At 30.8% G+C, this 15,650-nt stretch overlaps 1 protein-coding gene across 2 annotated transcripts in view; it reads left to right on the top strand.

Annotated features, from left to right (window-relative positions):
- LOC140052586 (uncharacterized) overlaps positions 1–15,410 on the top strand; it is a 38,298-nt gene extending 22,888 nt beyond the window's left edge. For both annotated transcript variants that reach the window (XM_072098205.1, XM_072098206.1), the window contains one exon: positions 9,076–15,410. In XM_072098205.1, coding sequence (XP_071954306.1) covers positions 9,212–9,943 — 732 coding nt within the window. In that variant the 5' untranslated portion in view covers positions 9,076–9,211 and the 3' untranslated portion in view covers positions 9,944–15,410. The remainder of the gene's footprint in view (positions 1–9,075) is intronic.
- The last annotated feature ends 240 nt before the right edge of the window (positions 15,411–15,650 follow it).

The following is a 15,650-nucleotide window of genomic DNA, read 5'->3' on the forward strand; positions in this document are numbered from 1 at the left end:
TATACTGTACCAGCTCATCTCTATTATTATAGTCTAGTCATTTAATAGTAAATTAATAATGCAAATTATAATTCTTTTGATTGTTTATTTCAGTTCAGCATAAATATGCACCATATAAACCTAACTGTATTATTAATTTAATCATAAATTGTATTAAACTATTATTATTTTGTTAAATATCATTAGTTGAGCTACTTTCCTATACTGAGTGTCTGTACCTGTATCCTGCAGGACCTTAATAAACTATGCCTATGCGCAGCTATATATTCACAATGTTCTAGAATACTGTAAGAACCTGATACTTCTGTAGCTCACTATTTAGATAAAGACTAACATACCAGTATCCTGTATGTATTGATATGATGCAACTTGTTAACCTTGAGAAATTGCTTTAACACCCACATGTTGAATACTGTATTCAACAAAGCTATAGTGTTGCTCAAGGCCTATTGTACTACCATCCCATAGAGCTCAACAGTTGAGGTATCAATTTGATAACAACCGTTTAAATGTATTTATGATAACATTATACTGTTTATTTGGATACTAACTATATACTGTACTATAATATGATATGAGAATATGCATCAAATGGAATAGTTTAAATGCTATAAACTCAAATGCAATTACAGCTCCTAATATACATATATTTAAAAAAATGATAAATGACCAAAGATAAAATATACTTGAAACTCTATATTTTTTCATGAAATCTTTTTTTTTTTTTTTTTTTTTTTGTTGTTGTTGTTTTTGTACTGTAATTGATAACTTGTGTAATAGTATAAATAGTTTTGTAGTAAGTAACGGCCTTGTGAAAAACACCAATATGGTGATTCAAGTGTTGCATCCGTTTTTAAATAAAGTTGTTATTATTATTATTATTATATAAAGTCAATTGTACTCCATTTAATGGGTATTGCTAAACACCGCAAACCTCCAAAAAAACATAGCAAACCCCATCGAACCAACATAAAAGTGATTGAATCATGTAGTGTACAACCCACTGGGTATATCCATGTAAAAAAAATATTACATTTTTACTGTTAACTAATTATTTTAGAGGTAAAACCTAACTTTTTGGTCAAAAATAATTGCTAAACCCCGCAAACCTCCAAAAAAATATAGCAAACCCCACCGAACCAACATAAAAGTGATTGAATCATGTAGTGTACGACCCACTGGGTATATCAATGTAAAAAAATATTAAATTTCTACTGTTAACAACTTATTTTTGGGGTAAAACATCATTTTTTGGTAAAAAAATGATTGCTAATTTTTAACCAAAAAATGATGTTTTATCCCAAAAAAAGTAGTTAACAGTAGAAATTTAATAATTTATATAAAGCCTAAAGTCTATATTCATTGCATTATTATTACAATTTACATTACAAACCATTTACAATCATTCTGTAACACCTGATTCAAAGTAGAGATCTTGAATGAAGGTACAAAATAACTGATATACCTTTTTAAGACGCAATCTATTTTACTACTGAACATTAAAGAGTAATGCAACATACAGTTACACTTAGTGCTGGCAATGTTCTTCCATACTAATTCTGTACATTAACATGGCCGGCTAAGTTCAACAAGAGGCCATTACTCATCATGTGAATACATGCTATCTAATTTTTACAGCTATTATTAGTATCTGACCTAGAAGCAAGACACCCTTTACACGTACCTAGATGGCTCTCTACCTTATTTGCATAAACACATGTAATTAGCAGATTACGAGGTTTTTGATGCTCGAAAACATTTCATATTGCATTATCTGGCATAAGCTGTACAGTACATACATGATTGGAATCTTTTATCTCATTGCTCACCATACATTGCAAATGATATTACTCATCTGTATACTGTACATTGTCATTAGTACAAAATGTGTTTTTGCAATATAATTATCATTGAACATTTTCGCTAGTTGAGTGTACTAGCAAAATGAGCTACCTATTTATAATCACCTTATTATTCATATCCTCTTTCATGATATTACTGTAATTTGGAGTTTGACTATAATACCTGTATTGGAATTGATTATTAAAACCTAATTTGTTTTAGTGAAAAATTATTCCATACTGCATGTAGATTCGGCCATGATTCTGTTGTGTTTTGTTTATAATTTAGTAGGACCATGTGCCTAATTTCACTTTAAAAAAGTGTTTCTTCAGATTTCCCCCCCTTTATTTTTGAGGATCTAGTTCCTCATATAACTTCCTCCTCTAAATTATTAGGAAATGGTTTACAAATAAAACAATAAATATGTAACTGTATAAACTACCCAGGGAAGTAATAAAATGAATTTCAAGAAATGTTTTTGTAACCTCCTGACCATTAGATGTTAAAATAGAACAAGTTACATTAATGTAACATAAATTACATTGAGGGCAATGTGTTATATGAAATGGATTAGTACTGTAGGCTTTTGTTGATTTATTGTTTTACAGTAAATACTGTACATTATTGTCTTACTGTACTGTATATACTGTACATTATTGTCTTACTGTACAGTAAATACTGTACATTATTGTCTTACTGTACAGTAAATACTGTACATTATTGTCTTACTGTACAGTAAATACTGTACATTATTGTCTTACTGTACAGTAAATACTGTACATTATTGTCTTACTGTACAGTAAGTACGGGTATTGCTAAACCCCGCAAACCTCCAAAAAACCCTAGCAAACCCCACCGAACCAACATAAAAGTGATTGAATCATGAAGTGTACAACCCACTGGGTATATCCATGTAAAAAAAAAATTATATTTCTACTGTTAACTACTTATTTTTGGGGTAAAAAATGATTGCTAATTTTTAACAAAAAAATGATGTTTTATCCCCAAAAAAGTAGTTAACAGTAGAAATTTAATAATTAATATACCCAGTGGGTTGTACACTTACTACATTATTCAATCACTTTTATGTTGGTTCGGTGGGGTTTGCTATGGTTTTTTGGAGGTTTGCGGGGTTTAGCAATCATTTTTGACCAAAAAATGATGTTTTACCCCAAAAATAAGTAGAAATTTAATTTTTTTATATATTGTTATACCCAGTGGGTTGTACACTACATGATTCAATCACTTTTATGTTGGTTCAGTGGGGTTTGCTATGTTTTTTTGGAGGTTTGCGGTGTTTAGCAATACCCGTAAGTACTGTACATTATTGTCTTACTGTACCGTAGTACATGCAGTAGTGTTTTAAATACATTTGAATTGTACTATACTGTAGGTAACCTTGCAAGCTGACAAACCATGTACTGTACTGTAGACAGTGTACAACAAAACATGATACATTGCTACTAAGCGAAGGTCCAAATCCATCTTTTTGTTTCAATTCTGTAGTAAAAATTATTTTATTATATTATTATATTTTATTGGAAATATAATGAATAGCTATCCCTCGATATAATTTGTAATATAATACATTATATCTATTGAGTTACAAACAACAACAGGTTTAACACCTGAATTATTTTTTCTTACAGTAGTTAGGCTATTACAAACAAAGTTGGTATGCTTGGTGTATACAGTAGAAAGGTGACAATGGGCACTCTCTAACCACGCTCTTGGAATTCTACTTATACCTGTATTATTGATTAAAACAACTATTGATTCACAAATCAACAATTCAATACACTAGTAGCCATAATATCAAATAGGTGAAAAGGGCAACAGAAATACATCATTTTTTCAGTGGATTTTAATTATTCATCGAACCAGACTGAACAAGTCAATGATCAGGACTAACTGGTTATTTACAGTTGCCAAGTAAACAGACTTGTAAGCATATTTAATCTATTGATGTGCAAACTCTACAAATTAAATAACATTTATTATTCGGTAAACTAATCATCCTCTACATTTTGATCTACTAGAATAGTTGCGTTCACATCAATGTTGAGATAATATAAATAGATAATCCAGATTATTAATTCTGTATACAGAAAGTAGAGTACAAGTAGGTTAGTTGTACTGTACAACCTCAATGTTTCAACTTGTTTACATTCAACAGGAGTCACATCTACTGTAGGCTAAATGGCAATCAATGTACAGTATGTCAGGGGTATTGCTAAACACCGCAAACCTCCAAAAAAACATAGCAAACCCCACCGAACCAACATAAAAGTGATTGAATCATGTAGTGTACGACCCACTGGGTATATCAATGTACAAAAAAAATTTTTATTTCTACTGTTAACTTATTTTTTAGGTAAAACATCATTTTTTGGTTAAAAATGATTGCTAAACCCCGCAAACCTCAAAAAAACCATAGCAAACCCCACCGAACCAACACAAAAGTGATTGAATAATGTAGTGTATGACCCACTGGGTATATAAATTATTAAATTTCTACTGGTAACTACTTTTTTGGGGATTAAACATCATTTTTTGGTTAAAAATTAGCAATCATTTTTGACCAAAAAATGATGTTTTATCCCAAAAATAAGTTGTTAACAGTAGAAATTTAATATTTTGTTTACATGGATATACCCAGTGGGTTGTACACTACATGATTCAATCACTTTTATGTTGGTTCGATGGGGTTTGCTATGGTTTTTTGGAGGTTTGCAGGGTTTAGCAATACCCGTATGTCAGTATATTGATGATGATGATAATAATAGTTGTATACATAGTAGCACATACTGTATGCAAGCTCTCAATGCGCTGCACATTATTACGGTACCCTGGTGGTAATTTTTTGGCTCAAACATGTATGGAAACATACAGTAAATACTCCTACCATAATAATGCAGCTATTATTTAATCAGCGCAAAATTGCACAAATACAGTATTAAATTTAATATAGTATAATCAATATGTTGAGAGATAATTATTATCATTTGTCAAGGCTTTAGTATTATTTTTATTTACCGAATAATTTGGCATATGTAGTATTGTAATTTAAAAAAAAAAAATATTTAACTGTTTGCACAAGTAAAAATACATACAGTGGAAATAAAATAATAATATACTAATACATTGTAGAATACAGTTACTAGTCTGTATATAATATTAATAATACAGTAGTACAGTACAGTAGTGACCAAAGCAAAATGTGAACAAAAGGATGCTACTTTGACTTGACTTGAAGGATGCACATGTTGGTACTTTGTCATTGTTCATTTCCAGCTGTCCACAACCTGTCATGTGTCAAGCTTTCTAGACTCTCTCAGTCAGGATGTCACTAATATTTAGGGGAAGCCCTTTCCTGTTATCAGTATACTAGCTACTAAACATCTACAAATATATTCATAATGGCCAATTAAAGCTAATTCGTATTTTGGAATGTGCCAAAATATTTGTAAATTTTGTACTATACTGTACATACAAATTTATGGTATACAGTATTTGTCATAGTATTGCGTGCTGTTTTTAAATTAATGTTATAAATTGTTCATAATATTCATAAGGGACAATTTAAGCTAATTTTTATTTTGAAATGTGCCAAAAATATTTGTAAATGTTATCAAATGTACAGTATTGTATATTCTGTAGTGTAGCAAAATATTGTGTGCTGTTTTTAAATTAATTTTTTAAAATTTTATTATTGACTGCGTTTAAATAAAATTGATTTTTGCACTCTATTATTAAATTAAAGAATGCATAATTAATTTGAGTTTGAAAAATTAATTGAATAAAATTGACTGTCTCATTAAAAGACAAACTTGATTAAAAATATTTAATGATGCCTATCAAAATAAACATGTCTTTCCTCTTCACATTCATCTACTGAAGAGTACTGTACACCTCACCATTATCTGTTATCTCTGTATGTGAGGCATATAATTGTTTAAGTGACTCTAATTTGTTGACATATTTTTCTTGGTTTGACATGAGGTATCTTATGAAATGAGGCTCACGTTTATGACATAATCTCACAGTGATCACAGAGGGAGAACACGAAAATAATTTCGTAAAAACTTTGAATAAAATTAGATTAGCTGTGAAACATTCATGACTATGTACAAGGTAAAGACCCCGTGGATGTAGAGTACCAGTCACATCAGTGATCTTGCTACCCAACTACTGAGAAATGTATAAATATACAGAAATATAATATTAGAGATTAGCGTTTAGTGAATAGACCTGGGAATCAAATTTATTACTGGTTGTGAACAGGATTTAAATTGTACATATTACAGTACTACAGTACTGTACTGTATATATAAAAAAAAAAATTAAAGGGGAACAAATTTAGTACGGTACTGTAAAGCAGTGCACTCATGATATTACAGTATTAATATATATATCAAATTAAAATTCATTATTTTACATTCGAATGAAAGTTCATACATAAGTGTTTTAAACAAGCCTACTGTGCTTAATGTTTTGCAGTACGTGTCGAGATTGTGAATAAGCAAAGAGCAAAAGTCATCATACATACTGTACATAGCACCAGTGTGCCTACCATAGCTAGAGGGAAAAACAAAGGTTCTGCCATCCCACGTTCACTTCTTTTTTTAAACTTTGCTTGACATTTGACCTTTCTTGAATTCTACACTAAATCATATTTTGTTTTTTTATTTTTACTCCATTTTGGATCAAATTGATGATACTTTAGATTTGCATAAATTTCCTGTCAATTTCCGCTTGAGTCTGAGTTGTTTTTTGTCGTCTGCTTGAATTTTGTCATCAGCAGAATGATATGGTCCAAGAAAACTATTCAGAGTACTGTACCGGAAATACTGAAAAACTTAGAGAAGAAGGTTAATAAAAAATATGCAGACACGAACTGTACATATTTTTAGGAAATATACATACTTATAGTTATATATAGTTATTTATGTATATTGCTACTTCTACTTTCTGTTTATTGATGGAAAATCTTGATTTGCTAACAGTACTGATTGTAGTATGAAAAATGCCGAATAAAAATGACAATATGATAGATTACTGTACTGTAGTGATCACTACAATAGGGCTAATACAAATAATGTGACTTGTGCATTATCCATGATTAAAATTTGTACATGGTCGGTGTGAACCATGCCTGAAGGAGAAGTGGTCTCTTGTTCCAAAATAGTTACTCAATTTACCTGTAATTAACAGTGAAGTGTAAACAGAGATGTTATTATTAACAGCAAATTGACCAACTCCCTTGGAGAATAAACTGTAAATGGGCTGGCAAAGGGCATTACGTTACATGTTAATATTCATTAGCTGAATTCAATATCGTCTTTAAGCTGACAAAATCCTGTGTGTTGTTATTCCTGTAGCAGCATGGTGAGTGTACTGTACAGTTATATTTTACTGTAGTAGGCATGTTTTATCCAAGTCTACAGTATTTCACATAAGTACATTACTGTATACTGTGTACTGTACAATACAAATATTACAACAATTACTATCTACAGTAATAAACAATTAGTGTTTTTTTTATTACATACAATATTGTACTGTATATATTTTACTGTACATACTGTATACTAGTCTGTGTACTCTGTACAGTACAGAAAATGAATCAGTTGCTATAAGATTCAATAATAATGATAATAATTTATTTGGAAGCTACTGTACATATTTGAAACAGTGGCACACTTCTTGAATGAAAGTGCATCCAGAGTAAGTAAAATAAAAGTTAGAGAAAGAAAAATGATTATTATGACTAAATTATGTACAAGATATACTGTAAAAAAAAAACATTAACAAATATAAGAAACTGTGGCACACTTCAATGTACAGTACAGTACAATTAAATAAAAAACGATTCATACACTAGCACATGCTGTACAAAGACCTCCCATCCCAACTAGATTCAATTGAATTGAAAGAGTTGTTGCATTATACAGTAGGTCTACTGTAGTACTATTACTTACTGTACTAAAATCATGTCACAATTATAGTAAACATGGGGATAATTAAATAATAAACAAACTAATTACAGTCAAGGACTACAGTAAGTTCTGATAGTAGTAAACCACAAACTAATCATGACTTTACCTTATTGATAAGCCACTACCTTTAATGTCAATGCACTATAATCCTATTTCAAATTAAATGCGAGTCTCCCTGTTAATTTCCAATTTATATTTAATGACATTTGCAATCAAGCGATGCAATATTATGTTAATAACTCATGTTTTAATTACAATGGCTGCTTACTGTACATTCTAATTCCTACTTGGTTAATGATTGTAAAGAGATATTTTTAATTTCTGTCGAGTCCTTTCGACGCCATTAGTATGGTAATAAGTTGTAGTATACTGTAGACAATATCTCTACTGTTAAATTGGAAGTAGTTGAAATGAGACAAACCAGGGAGAAATAACTTATTTCTTCCTGGACAAACTGATAATTTTTTTTTTTTTACAAATTTATTTAACTGATTGTCTTCTAAGAGACCGATATTCTGCTGAAATACAGTAGAGGACTATTAATTTATTTATATTCTTTTCTTTCTCTATCCACGAGAAAATTTAATGAGTTTGTTTAGTGGGTGGGAGGGGGGGGGGGGGGTTGAAGATAGTACTGGGAATTAAGTTTCATTACATGTAAATTTGTTTGTATATTATATCAGTATAATTAATATGCAAATTTGAATCTGAATGCTACTGTATAATATAATACTGTAATACTGAAAAGTAATATGCTATACAGTACATGGTCCAAAAATATATTGGTGCATGTGCACAATAGTTCATTTGTTGAATAATACCTTTTATTGTGTTTTATAAGCTCTTATTTGATCTGGGGGATCACTAATCTCTCTGCAGTGTAATCCAACCATTATCAAGGGCTTAATATAGCAAGCATCTTTCTTTACTATACCAATACCCATCATTGTCATTTAGTATCTGCTTTATCTAGCTGCTCCATATATATTTCACCATGGCTTCTCTCAGTACCTGACTGTACCGTTGAGCTTACAGTATACCCACAGGTTTCTGTATTTCATTTTTTTGCAGAATTTACACATCATTTGTTGTTATGTAATAGTATATCTTATAATATTGTAGTGTCTATCAATGTCAAGTTACAGTACAGTATGTGAATACGCTTTTTTATTGACAGTTACAGTAAACTGTTGAGTAACAATATTAAAAATATCGTTTTATTCTATTTCCTCAGGAAGGTTGACCCAGGAAGTGATTGGTATTCAAATAGGATAGTTGCTGTTGAACAATCAGGAACATTGAAGGCCGTCATATACCCGTGTCACTGACACGTCGTAGTGTGCTTTACAATTGTGCAAATTCATTTCAAAATGGGTTCTAATTTTCTTTTGCGTCTTTTGAAGAGGAAAAGCTCACTAAAACCTCGCATTGATAATCATAGTCTATATACAAGTATTCAAATGAGTAAAGTTCTTGTTGAGGGCATTCTGACTGTTCACGAACCATGGCGTAGGAATCAAAAGAAACCAAAAAGTGTTTTTTTGAGCTTGTATACGAATGACTCAAGTCCATTTATTGCGTGGTACGCTGAAAAGCAACGTAAGAAAGCACGTGGATATTTCAATGTTCGCGGTGCAAAAATCGCACCAATTGGAGAATACAGCTTCCAGATTATCTTTGAGAATTCGAGTCAGATTTACAAATTCCATTGCGAGTGTTGGGATGATAGAGAAACTTGGTTGTACACACTCAGAGAACAAAGTCGCAAAGAAATTTCAGTTCAGTTATTCCGATCAAATTCCACTGAAGAAGACAAGAATGAACCGTGCGTAAACAATGATAGGCGACAAGGTGACCGGCCAAGCTGGAAAAGCCATCGACGCGTTGTGAGTACCGGGTCACCGTTACCTAACTTTGAACAAAACCAAGTGGTGAACTTGCAAAGGAGTCGAAGCCAGCCGCACATTCAGAAACGGCGTATTGTCAGACGGCGGCCAACTTTAAGTGAACAAAAACAAACTGGACATTGCAAAGTTGGTAACAAGGTGTCGTGTCATCAGTCATTCATACGCTCACCGCAAGTTAAAGTCAGTCGAGGTTGAGGAACTACCACTGGCTATTACCGCTTGGACAATTAATATACGGTGCTTGAAAACGATAAGTGATGAAAACGAAGGGAATTATGCTGCCCTTCGATTCTACTCGAAAGGACGTGTGCGTGGCAATGCAATGTGTAAATGAAGAAATAAAAATGTATTCAAAAATTTACCAAACTTGGTTGCTCAAATATTAATTTATTATAATTTAGCATTTTCTAATAATTGTGTACAATAAATGACCAGTTAATATTTACAGTATATGTATTTTTGCATTTTGGTCTACAGTACTGATAGCATTACTCTGTGAGTGACCATAGCAAATTAAATTGTGTTGGGGACTACCTATTATCTACAGTATACAAATAATAATGAATGATATACAGTAGGTTGAATGGAAAGAATATTTTCATGAGTTGTAAAATTGAATGTCTTAATAATAGGATAGTTTGAATAATGAATGTATACTCGCCATTCAATGAATTCAAAACATTTATTTGTTTTAACAAAGCTACTGGTTTAGAGTACTGTAAACTAATGTAGTAAACTTGTATTCAATTAATCAGCCGCTTCCATCCTGTTAAAGATTATCACGTAGGCCATGCAAAGAATTGCGCCAGAGACCAGGAACTGTTGGGTTCAAACTTCTTTAGGGATTTCCACCATAACCCTCTACTGTCTGCTGAAGTGCCATACTGTAAATTGAATGTCATAGGTGGGGCTATAGAATTTTTGTTGTGAAGCAGAGCAATATAGACTGCGTACTTTACTGGATAGTTTTGCGCTCGCATTGTTAGTACATAATTACCATGTTGCGTCAATGTTTGCAAAAACTTGAATGTGCAATGGGAGATGCATGTCACTTGATATGAAATCAACCAATCAAATGACAATATTCTGTTCAGTTACAGTACTGTATCTGGTCACCAGTATGGTACAGTTAAATGATACTGTAGAGAAAAAGATTTACAGTATTGTTACTGTATTTGGGATTTAAACTGTATACTGCATGTACTGTACAGTACTAAACACTATGTAACGTTTGAGATGATTCTCGTTCCAATATCGATGGGGTCCAGAAGCGAATCGATATTCACATTCCAACTTTTGTTTCTCAATTATAAATAAATTAATAATAAACAAATATTTAATTTTCTGCAAAATAAATTTCTGTATTTATTGTTTATGAAAAGTATTGGGCGTAATTACCAAATTACTTGTTAAATTATTAAAATAAAATTTCATTTATCAACTAAATCGACACAGTACAAATGAAATGGTGCTCTTCTGAGGTGAATAAATACATTTTGTAGTTAAATGCATTTGGTATAAATTGAATTTTACCTAAAAAATCTAAATTCCCATAATTTATGCTTGAGCTAAGCATGCTTTTTACAGTAAATGTTAATGAGATTTGTTGTTGAATTTGGTCCAAAAAGCTTAGTGCCTTGTAAGATAGTTACATTCCCAGAAAATTGAAGAAAAGAACTGGTCTTGGAATTTCATATTGTACTGTACCTACTGTAGATAAGAAATACACATTATCTGTTATTCTGTCTGTTAAGCTTTATGAATTACTGTATACCACATTTTGATTTAAATAAAGTAATCTGTTTTTAAAGTAGCTTCTTCAAATATGTCAGTATTAAATGATTTTATTTTTTTTGTAATATTTATGGAACTTTTAATATACTTTTTGGATTTATAGGTATATTTAGCAGTACAGTATATTCTTTAGAAATACATATTTTCTTGAAAATATTTTAAATAACATAATAGTTCCTTGTAATTATAGGACCAAAAGCTCAGTGTGGTCACAAACAATGGTTGAATATAAATGTTGAATTAGTGCTAAATACTGTATACTAATTTAGCTATGTAAGGCGTGTACTACTGGTATATTAAGCTCATTTTAATTATTTACCAACATTTTACGCTAAATTCTCGATTATTAAGTCTTTCATTTAACCATTAGTATATATACAATTAAATATATTACTGTATATTATTTTATGCAATTATGAATAATTATATTATTTTATGAATATTATTGTTTTGTTGTAATTGTTAAGCCTGCCACTGGTACAGTTTAAATGCTGTAACATGGCATGGTTTGGTCTTCCTAAGACTAGTCAGAATTCTAATCTCTAGTAAAACCCCACCAGACGCATATATCAGCAAACACACACTACTTTAATGTATGAGAACTGTGTCATGGTTTTAAACATTTTTAGTTATCCTGCTAAGAGAATTTTCTTTTTAAAAATTTGATAATAAACCTGATCTAAATACGGAATTAAGGTAAAAAATCCTCCGCACGAATCAAGATATTCGAGTACCTTGACGATTCCTGTGTAAATATTTTGAACCGGTGGTTTTCACTGTCAAGCTGAGATGAGTGTAACTCCTTGTGTTGTTTTAGCGTGCATCTTACGAATTAGTATCACCATCATTAACGGTTATCTGCGTGGGCAGCGCACCCACTGTTCCTCCAGGTCTAGAACCCTGTAGTGAGATGCATTTAAACCTGCAGAGTGTAAACCTCTAATGTTTATTGACACCTTCGTACCAATGTCATGACCTAGATATCGGCTTCGCTTGCACAGAACAACACGAGGGCAGTGTTACCATGCTGGTGATTCTCATTTCAATAGTAATTGCGTGGGAAAAAAGTTTAGAAGCGAGAGACCAAAAAAAAGTTGCAAATCCAACAATTATTTTTGTTATATTAATTTTCATAATACACTATATCTATACTTCCATTTATGTAATAATACAGTATATACCTCATATTTAGTTTTGAATTATAATTTTTATATCACACATCTTTTTATGTTATATAATTATATTATTATACTACTAATAAACAACAGTTTACTCATCAGTACAAAGGTATTATAATGATTGTAATATTAGTATTAATTACTATCAAAATGTTGGTATAATTCATTGTTACTGTCATCTGTTGTCAAATGTGTGCACAAGTGGTGGGTACTGAAAAGATTCCATAATAACACTGTTTTGTGATGTACACAAACTGATAATAATTCAATTTATACTATAAACCAGTTCATTACTAGAATAATAATAGTATAATAAATAATAGTACTGTATAATAGAATAATTCATTTCATTCTGTTTCTGTAAAGCTTGGTTCCCACGTTGCTTTAAAGCTCTGTCTACACTATCAAACTAGTTTGACAAAAAAAGTGTGATGTGCCTAAATATGGTAGTGATAAGATGTTAAGTATGATGGGCATCACACTTGTTTTTCATATAAAGTTTGATATTGTAGACAGAACTTAAGCAATTATTATTACAGTTTTAGACTACATATTTAAATTCTACAGTATTACCAGTACAGTATCATGTGTTTATCTAAAATAGTACACCTGGTAAATAATACTGATAGCTGAATCTTGGCGATACAATATATTTGTTTAATTCCATACTTAGTAGTACTGTAGTAGGCGTAGTCATTAAATTTACAAAATAATAGTATGATTTGCTTATGAGAAGAAGGGAATTTAGTTTCATCCATCTTTTTTAAAGAAGCTATACCAAATTATTTATGTGAAATTTGAAATGAATTCACATCAATCATATCAATTAATTTATTTCTTTCAAAGTTTAAAAGTAATGCAAATAATTTATATATGGGATTAGGTTATAAGAAATGAAAGAGACAAAAAAAACAACTGGAGTGTTCTTACTACTTGTGTTGTGAAATCCATGATGTACTAATTTACATATATACACACAGTAGCAATTAGAGCACTATTATATTTTAAACAACCTTACAGTATACTGTATTGGTTCCATCCTTAGCTCTCCTCTCAATGTGATTGTAAATTGTGGTATTGTTAAAGAATTTGGAGTTAATTAATTTTAAAGGCAATAAAAATGAGAATCTTAAAGAAGATGTAGACTATGTTTGCAGTGATTATAGAGTAAGAATGAATATGGTAGCTAGTAGAAATAAGCAATGTGTTACTTATTAAGGCCAATTTGCATAGACAAGTGGTAACGTAAGCGGAAAACTGCATAGATTGTCCCATGTAGAATCTGCATCCATCCTGCGCGGCGGAAACCACCTGTCTGCTTCACGTTTTGTGTAAGGAACGACATAGAATCTATAGTTATACCGTTACTACTCGTCTGTGTAAGTTGCCTTTATTGTATGCTTAAATTCATGATTAGTTACATACATGCTCTGCTGCTAGTCAGTTGGTATTGTATGCTATAAGTCAGTCTGAATGTATAGTACTGTGATTAGTGATTTCTGGGAATGCATTTAAGCAGTAAGGTCTTTTACTGTATTCATTAGAGAGCAGGTTGTGCGATTTTGTTACCATGTTCAGTAGAGTATGTGGGGTTGAAGGTGCTACGAATACTGCCATTTGTGTCGATAGAGGGCGACTGACGTCTTAAGGTCACTGAATAGTTAGAATGAAAATTAAAAGATGTCAAATATTCTTTTTAGTATCAATACATATCGATGTCATATGCTGATTATATGCGACATATTTTTAAGCAGTTAGTTTTGCAATTCTTAACTTGTGTTTTTGGAAACTGTGCAAAAAGAACGTTTTTTATAAAGTTGTACAAAGATGAAAATGTTCTCTGTTGCTATGAGCGACAAACAAATTCATGTTTTTTGCAATTGTCTACAGAAGTTACAATTAATTGATGTTCAAGAAGGAATTTGGTAAATAATGTTTAAAAAGCATTTTGGTAATTGCTATGGTGTTAGTTCTTACCACTTTTACAATGAAAATTGACTTGTACATTTTTTAATTAATTGTTATTAAATTTAAAATTTCATCAGTACTTTGAAAGAAAACTCACCAAAATATTTATCTTGCTAAAATAGTACAAATGTTTTAAAACGCTGTATACTATTAATGAAAAGTTGTACGAATGGACCAAGTTTTTAGATTATGTTGTCTCAATGTAAACACACAAACAATATAGTGGTTGTTACTGTCAGGTTACTATGAGGTTTATTTCTGCTAGTGGTTAAACTTGCATACTGTGCTATGTGACTAACATTATTTTACATTATCTGGATGATACATTATTATGTTATAAAATACATTACTGTACATTATATAATACATTATTATATGTTATATAATACATTATTGTATAATTTTAGCACATGTCAAAAACGATAGATTTCAGTAATAGTTGTAGACAAAAAACTGTAAAATGGTAGAAATCAATTGATTTAAAATTCATATCAAATGAGCTCTGAATCCCATCAAAATATTAAGTTTATCTGTATAACACATTGTGCAGATTTAAACCACCGAAATGTCATTTTATTTTTGTGAATGTTAATGTTTGTGAGATTACTCTTTATTATTCCATATTGTATTTATAATATGTATGTATTAATATTTTATCCAATGCCTATATAAATATATATATGCATGTAGAATAAAGTGCAATGCTAACGTGTTGTATCAATGAAAACAAACATTTTGTTTGATGTATTTGTATGTTGGTACAGTAACACAATTACTATTCTTATATAGTACAGGAATCTTGTTGAAAAATGGTCAAAATATGCACTTTTTAAAATTCAATTATGCAATTGCTATGCATATATTGCATTATCATCATCTGATGATGGAGTCATATAGTCACCACTGAAACTAACAAAATTAAATTGTATAAATTTGGGCTTATTTTGAACAAAATCCCTGTG

The sequence above is a fragment of the Antedon mediterranea genome, chromosome 6 (genome assembly GCF_964355755.1).
Source record: "Antedon mediterranea chromosome 6, ecAntMedi1.1, whole genome shotgun sequence".
Classification (NCBI taxonomy): Eukaryota; Metazoa; Echinodermata; class Crinoidea; order Comatulida; family Antedonidae; genus Antedon; species Antedon mediterranea.